The sequence below is a fragment of the Berghia stephanieae genome, chromosome 7 (assembly GCF_034508935.2).
Source record: "Berghia stephanieae isolate SIO BIC M18660-M18661 chromosome 7, UCSD_Bste_1.3, whole genome shotgun sequence".
Classification (NCBI taxonomy): domain Eukaryota; kingdom Metazoa; phylum Mollusca; class Gastropoda; order Nudibranchia; family Aeolidiidae; genus Berghia; species Berghia stephanieae.
The window spans coordinates 7568647-7576969 of record NC_088366.1 but is presented as its reverse complement, the minus strand read 5'-3'; the positions used below and the strand labels follow the sequence as shown (position 1 = coordinate 7576969).

The following is an 8323-nucleotide window of genomic DNA, read 5'->3' as shown; positions in this document are numbered from 1 at the left end:
CAGCACTTAACATGGAGGAAGGGGCATGACGCCTGTTAGGCAATATTACAATTTTTTCAGACAGAGACAACGCTGTTAACGACCAGGTACTCATTTTACACCCGAGTACAATGAGAGAATGTAAAGAGCCTTTTCCAAAGATTCAACTATGCATTGAGCAAGGCTCAAATCCAGGACCTTTGATCCGAAAGTGAGTGTCATACCACATAGCCGCACTAATGAGTGTAAAGTGCCCTACCCAAGGACACAAAACAGGAGCAGACATCTGGTCATTGTCTTGGTCCACATGGCTTGAAATACTACAAGTCTAAATCTCAGACAATAATAAGAAATGAAGTGAGTAGAAAAGTGCCAGAAGACAATAGAGAATAAAAAACCTCACGACGATGGGGGCTCGAACCTGTGACCTTACTGGTACAACAGCTCTGCCTGGCTGGGAGAGGGTAGCTCTACAGTCGAAGGCATCTGCCAATCCAAAAAAAGTGGTATCAAGCATCGTGTCTATCTTGAACCGCTCTCCCGACTTCTTGAGATCACGGGTTCAACACACGAACACCGCGACGTTTATTAGGCAGTAGTTAAGCTTAATAGCCATATATATTCTCAACACAAACAGATAACGCTTAGAGTTAGAGTCTGGTGTCTCAGAGTTATCGCGCTATATAAGTTTTCAGCATTATTATTTTTATTATTATAACATTGAGACAATTGAGACATTGAGTAAGCTCCGATGTTGGGGGTGAACATTAATTCAGAAAAGTGAGTGGAGCAGGCATTTATGTTAATGATAACAAGAAATGGAGTGAGTAGAAAAGTGCCACCCTCAAACAACTGACTGTGCTTTTTCAACATTTTTGATTCTTCTTGCAGGACTTGAAATCTCACAGAGCTAAAGACTACACGTTCTCCTGGGACAAAGTACTCAACTTCAAGGCCGACTCGGGTGTCTTCGTGCAATATTGTCATGCCAGGTTATGCAGGTGAGGGTCCTGATAGCTCAGTTGGTAGAGCACATTCACCTCACACAATGAGACAGGGATCAATCCTGATTTGATGTCGGATTTTTTTTTTTACCCCTCCCTTTCTACTCATCCATGATTGGTTAGTGGGTCTGTTAGATCTGGTGGAAAATACATTTTGATGACTAGTTTCCTATCCAAGGGGTAACAAGCAATTACTATTTTCCAGTTAACATGTTAGAAAACTTGGATACTTCATGCGAGGTCCCAGGTTTTAGAGTTTTTTCCCAAGATGAAGGTCAGCTAAATTGATTGATATTTGAAGGACGAGTTTTCTGGCCAAATTTGTAAATTTGTGACTCCATATTATGGCAGATAACTGGTTGTATAGATGGTAAAGTCGATTTCCAGTATTTAGTTCTCCCTGACATAATTCCTGACTGAAAGGTTTGGTTACATGAGTTACAACCCTGACAACCACTAAAAAAAATTAATAGAATTGATATGTTTGCAGAAAGTAATAATCATGGAAGGCAATCTTCTTTATAACTAGAACGTTATTAAATGAAAATAAACATCGCATTTAAGCATCAACTGATTGCTAAACTCTACTCTAAGAACAAGTAACTAGCCAGTAGAAAGGGAACAGCCAGAATTACATAAACATGCCAGATTGACCAACGGCACCAGATTGGCCAATTGGTGCCAAATCCAATATACAAGAATGACTAAATTTTGGCTCCAATTTCAAAAATTCATGAGCATCTTGTAGTCATTAAAACTTATTGAAAATGAAAGTTGATGCCTGAGTGCATCATTCTAAGGATTTTGAAGTTTTATTTTAACCCTTGTGTGGGGGTAAGTTTTATTTTAACCCTTGTGTGGGGGTAAGTTTTATTTTAACCCTTGTGTGGGGGTAAATTGATGATCTATAAAGTTAACTAAAAAATTGAGCTTTTATATAGCGCAATATCCATAAATGTGCTCAAAGCGCTTTACAAGGGGTCCCTGGTCAACAGCAACAGTTAACATGTAGGACGGGACATAACACCTGTTAGGAGATATTACAATTTTTCGGATAAAGACAACACTGTTTACGGCCAGGTACTTATTTTACACCTGAGTACGGTGAGAGAATGTGAATAAAGAGCCTTTTCCAAGGACTCAACTATGCGCCGAGCGCGAGCCTCGAACCCAGGACCTTCCGATCCCAAAGCGAGTGTCATACCACTAGACCACATAGCCGGTTTCTATTTTTATCTCCTTAAAACTGCAAATTTTGAAATGCTCAATTAGGCAGGGTTACTATGGGTGGTCACAAAATGGGCATACAGGAGATTCTTGAGAGTTGAATTTATTTGGGTGTTGGTAACTGGTGGCATAGTAATAGTAGAAAACGGTAGGGGCTGCCTGAAGCCGGTGGTCGTAAAATACTAATGAAAGAGTGAAAATGGAAAGGCTTCTTATGGGAACAAAACAGACAATGGACGTTTCGGGTACAAACCCTTCGTCAGCACATGTGCTGACGAAGGGTTTGTACCCGAAACGTCCATTGTCTGTTTTGTTCCCATAAGAAGCCTTTCCATTTCCACTCTTTCGTTAGTATTTAACTGGTGGCATGTTGTGTTTGCAATACATTCTGTCTCTTTCTTTTTTTTTTTCTCATTAATAAATAATAAAAGTAAATTCCCTTTATTCATCCCATAGGGGAAATTTTTCTCTTGGGTCTATTCCAAGGGAAGGCTGGAATAACCCAGATGTCAGACGCAGAGCAGCGCAGCAAATTGAGCTAGTGCGAGGTGGTGACTTGCTCAAGGCCTCACAGCGCAGCGGTGGGTGTTCGAACTCTGTACCTTTCCAGTACGAAGCAAAGATCGTACCGCTAAGCCATGCTGCCCCCAAGTAATGTAACAAAAAAACAAAACAGCCCCAAAGAAAACCCAAGGAATTTTTTATGCCCAAAACCCCTCTTAAGTCGTCTATCTGGATTAAACGTAATTCATTTGCGTTTTAGCTATTTTTATTATTGACCTAAGAAGTGTTTGGGTCTGAAATTTTTCTGTATTTAAAATTTCTTTTTTCGGTTGCTGTGATAGGATAATTGAATTTTTTTTTCTACAGACCATTGTCTATAGTAATGTACTTTTCACTTTGTTTTTTTTTCTTCTTCATACCTTTTTCTCAGCATGTTGACCAACTGTGATGTAGCATTGTCAGACGATATAAACGTCAAGATGTTGACAAAAGACTTACCTATGGTCAAATTGACCCTTCATCTGGCAAAGTAAGTCATGTGACCTGACCATTATCCATAAATATTTTTTTTAAATTACACACTAATTGGCTTCAACAGTCGTGACGTCACTTCCCTAGTAATGACACATAGTAACTGGCTCTAAACTATCGGAACACTGGCAGACACCCTTATGAAATAATTCTCCGACAAGCATAAAAGTGTATCCAGAGGAGAAAAACATTATAAATATGATCATGTTTTGACTTTTATACATTCTGATCACACGACATATGAAAAGTTCTAGCCAGCATGAAGATTAAAAAGTACCAATTTTCTTTGTTTAGAACCACGCTGCTCACTGTTGCTGGGCGACGTGACATCAGCTTATTGAATCCAGTTACACACAGTGTTGGAGAATTTAACTCTCTCGAGTTCACCATGTATGAAAATTAAACAAATTTATACGATTTTCCATTCATACAAACTCGAGAGTTTAAAAAAAATTCCCTTTATTCATCCTTTAGGGGAAATTTGTCATTTAGGGTTTTTTCCAAGGAAAGACTGGAATGGAATAACCCAGGCATCAGCTGCAGTCATCATCATCATTGCCTTTTTCACCCTGGGTCAGGGTATAGGCCACAGACAAACAGTTTCCATCCTTCTCTATCCTGAGCTAACTTTTTTATCTCATTCCAGGTCTTATCACATCTCTGTATATCAGCTTCTTTAATTCTTCTCCATGTTCCTCGTATGGTGCGAACGTTCCACGATGCAATTCGAAGCTGCTTGTTTGGCGAAGACGTCATCGGGTCAGCAGAGTCCTTTCGGCTTTGTCTGTTGTCCTTCATAAATTCTGTCATTCCAGAAACTGAGCTAGGGCAAAGTTACTTGCTGAAGGTCACATAGAACTGCGGGTATTTGAACTCTGTACCTTTCGGGTATGAAGCAAAGACTGTACCACTGATCCATGCTTGCCCTATTTTGGGTCCAAATATTTTAGCATCTAGGAGTTACAGCCTGAGTGCGGTGAGGGAATGTGAGTAAAGAGCCTTTTCCAAGGACTCAACTTGGGACTCAAACCCAGAACCTTCTGATCCGAAGGCGAGTGTCATACCACTAGACCACATAACCTCATAACTCATATTCAAAGAAAAAAAAATAAAGAGAAATAAAATATCACAATGCCCTTTGTGCGGCTATGTGGTCTAGTGGTCTGACACTCGCTTTTGGATCAGAAGGTTCTGGGTTCGAGCCTCGCTCGGCGCGTAATTGAGTCCTTGGAGAAAGCTCTTTAATTCTCTCACTGTACTCAGGTGTAAAATGAGTACCTGGATTGCCTGTCTGAAAAAAAAAAGTAATATCGCCTTACAGGCGTAATGTCCCGTCCTAAATGTTTAATGTTGCTGTTGGCCTGGGACCCCTTGTAAAGCGCTTTGAGCATGTTAAATGGATATTGCGCTATATAAAAGCTCATTTTTTAAAACCCTCAGATACCCTGACATGTTCAATATCAGCCTGGAGAAGTTAGAACCCCATCACGTCGTACAGTATTTGTTTCAATTGTGGTGAGTACTTGGATTCACCCTCAATTATTGACTACAATATTGTATACATAAAATCGGTAAAAATTAATAAACATAAAAAAAAAAAAAGAAATAACAGCTTCAAATAAAAAAAAGGAACAAAATACCCAAACACGGAACATTTCGGGCTAACCACCCTTCTTCAGCCAACAACAACAACAACAAAAAAATAAAAATAAAAAACCCAATGAAAACATAATTTTACATTTCATTGGGTTTTTTGTTGTTGTTGGCTGAAACAGGGTTTTGAGCCCAAAACATTTTGTTCCTTTTTTTTAAAAGCTGTTATATACATTTTTGTTTATTATTTTTTACAGTCCCCATCTTCTAGCAGTTTAGTATCCCTTTGACATAAAAATAGCAAAATTTTGTTTAATACTCTTCAACAGTCACTTCCTTCCTAATGACGCATGGTAACCTAGTAACACTGGCTCTAAACTATCGGATCAATGGCGGACGCCCGTATGAAATATTTCTCCGGCGAGCATAAAAGCGTGTTCAGAGGAAAAACATTATAAAACTGATCATGTTTTGACTTTTACACATTCTGATCACAATACATATGAAAAGTTCTAGCCAGCATGAAGAATATAAAGTAATGATTTTCTTTGTTTAGAACCAAGATGGCCGCCGTTGCCGGGTGGCGTGACATCAGACTATTGAATCCAATTGAAAAGACATGTGTTCTAACAAATGATCACAGCGATATTTTGAGGATATTCACAAATTAACTTATACGTTGTTTCATGGGTTTAAAAAAAAAAAAGAACTGAAAAGAACAAAGACAAAAAAAACAACAACAACAAATGACTGTGTCTTTTAGCTTTCTAAGAGACCATGTATGTATCCTTGCATTTCATTTTCATTTAATGAAAAATAGACTAAAACTTATGATATGTTGCTGCTAATATTGAGTTGAGTTTTTTCCATTTTTTTTTTGGAGGGGTGGAGGGGGGGGGGGGGTTGGGTAGTGGGGTTGCAATGTTGAATCCCTTTAGTACAGGCTCTTTACTCTCATTTTCTCTCCAATATCAGGTGTAAAATGAGTATGAAAAGAATTGTAATTTAGCCCAACAGGCATCAGAGAGAGAGAGAGAGAGAGAGAGAGAGAGAGAGAGAGAGAGAGAGAGAGAGAGAGAGAGAGAGAGAGAGAGAGAGAGAGAGAGAGAGAGAGAGAGAGAGAGGAGAGAAGAGAGAGAGAGAGAGAGAGAGAGAGTGAATGAGAGAGAGAGAGAGAGAGAGAGAGAAGAGAGAGAGAGAGAGAGAGAGAGAGAGAGAGAGAGAGAGAGAGAGAGTGAATGAGAGAGAGAGAGAGAAAATAAGTAGGATTGAAATATCTGTTCAATGTTATAGTTATCATTTAACGTTATAACAAGTGTAACTAAATGACAAATTGCCATATTTATGGACAATAAAGATCTATTATTATTATTATTATTATTATTATTATTATTGTTATTATCATATCTTCATAAATAGTAACTGTATAGTGTTGAACATATTTTCTAGATAATGTGCTTGATATAAAAAGTTTACTATTTTGTTTATTCATGTATTACATTTTTTTGTTGTTGATGTTTTTTCCCCCATTCCAACATCGGCAGCCATCTTGTGAATGCAGCCTATGCCGTGTGTCCTGTCAAGGGGGAGAATATAGAAATTGCTCAGGTAATATATAAAATATCATCTTTTTAATTTTGTATTGTAAGTCTTTGACTAAATTATGTATATATAGTGCATATCCACTTAACTCACTCAATCCTAGAGACTATTGCTACTTTTCAAAATTGGAAAAAAAAATGAGCATGTACATAGTTTTATTCAATTTTCATTAACATACAAAAACTAAAATCATTAACTTTGATACTACGTCTATAATTTGTCTCAGAAAAATGCAATAAATAGGCATGGGGTAAAAGTAACCCCGGGTATACTACGGATATAGTCGGTGTTAGGGTTGAGTGAGTTAAGGTGATTCTAAAAACAACAAGGGGTTCAAAACCAATAGTAATTCGGTTTCAAGAAGTGTCATTAACCATTGCTGTCATGCCTTTTGTGTTATGTTAATCTGTCTGTGGTCTGATAAAGGGGAAACCCGAAACGTCCACACCATTCGTCTTTTTATATAAACTGAAGTGGAAATTTTACCACATCATTGTCATATAAACTTCATTTTGAAAATATAGATAGTATGCGCTTGTCTAAGAAACTCACAACGTTGCCATCTGGAAGTATAACGGACCAACACACAAAACTATGTGTAACCTTGAACGTTTATAATACAGTTTAGTGAGAGTTACTCATAATCGCGGATGACAAAGACCAGAGTGACGTCAACTTCATTCTATCTATATTAGACTGTATTAAACCCATTCATGGGTTTGGGGCATGAGCGTACGTCTTTGGGACGAGGGGGTTTGGTATTCTATCTTCGTTCTTTTAGCTAGGTTAACTGATAATACCTCACACGTATTTACAACAAACCAATCAAAAGACAGCGAGTAATTCGGTTTCTTAAACAGTGCAGAATTTAGTCAAACCAATCTGCTATTGACTTGGGATAATTTGTAAAGCGCTTTGAGCATGTTTACTGGATCTTGCGCTATATAAATGCTCACCTTTTTTTTTCTTCTTATTTACAAAAGAAAGAATGAGAAAAATATTGACTGTATCGTAACGAATGTGACAAATTATCTCAAGAGTGGTAACGAGAGGTTTAAACGATATTGTGGAATGAAAAGACTCATTCCGACGTGCACAGATATGCATGTCTGACATCCAAACCCACTTATGGGCCTAGTTTGACATTGTTGTAATGGACAATAATTTGCGTCATTTAAAATTTTTTTATAGATTTCCATTACAACAATGAGCCCATAAGGAATTGGGTTATCAGACCTGCAAATAAGTGCACGTCGACATACTCATTCGTTACCATAATCAAATATTATAAGTGTGGCAAAGTCAATTTCTTTTTTTTTTTTAAATTTTAAATGAGAATGTTGTGATTATAAATTCTAATTTTTAAATTTTGTTTTGTTTGTTTTTTTGTTTGTTTTCTTTTCCTTCCAGGCCCGTCTGCTGGTTTTCGAATGTTCCAGACAAGTGATAGCGAACAGTTTACACGTGTTGGGAATTGATCCGTTAGTGAAAATGTGATGAAATTTTTGAAAAAAAAAATGAACAAAACTAGAATAAAACTAATAGATAAAGATGGACGTTTATGTTTAACTAGAAAATATTTTATAAAGCTTGTCTTGTTTTTATTTATTCATTATTTTTTTTAGGGGTGGGTGGGGGGGTGGGGGGATGGAGGAGGAGGGGTCTTGCTATCTCTTCTACTGTGCAGTTGTGGTATGACACTCACTTTCGGATCGGAAGGTCCTGAGTTTGAGCTTTGCATAGTGCATAGTTGAGTTCTTGGAAAAGGCTCTTTACTCACATTCTCTCACCGTACTCAGGTATAAAATGAGTGCTTGGCTGTTAACAGCGTTGTCTCTGTCAGAAAAAAATTGTAATATCGCCTAACTGGCATCATGTCTCGT

At 37.7% G+C, this 8323-nt stretch overlaps 1 protein-coding gene across 1 annotated transcript in view; it reads left to right on the top strand.

Annotated features, from left to right (window-relative positions):
- The window catches only part of LOC144976619 (putative arginine--tRNA ligase, mitochondrial), an 11925-nt gene extending 3914 nt beyond the window's left edge, over window positions 1-8011 (top strand). The window contains exons 4-8 of the mRNA XM_078920916.1: window positions 871-980; window positions 3145-3243; window positions 4686-4760; window positions 6383-6446; window positions 7851-8011. Of these exons, the coding sequence (XP_078777042.1) occupies window positions 871-980; window positions 3145-3243; window positions 4686-4760; window positions 6383-6446; window positions 7851-7937 (435 nt within the window). The 3' untranslated portion in view covers window positions 7938-8011. The remainder of the gene's footprint in view (window positions 1-870; window positions 981-3144; window positions 3244-4685; window positions 4761-6382; window positions 6447-7850) is intronic.
- The last annotated feature ends 312 nt before the right edge of the window (window positions 8012-8323 follow it).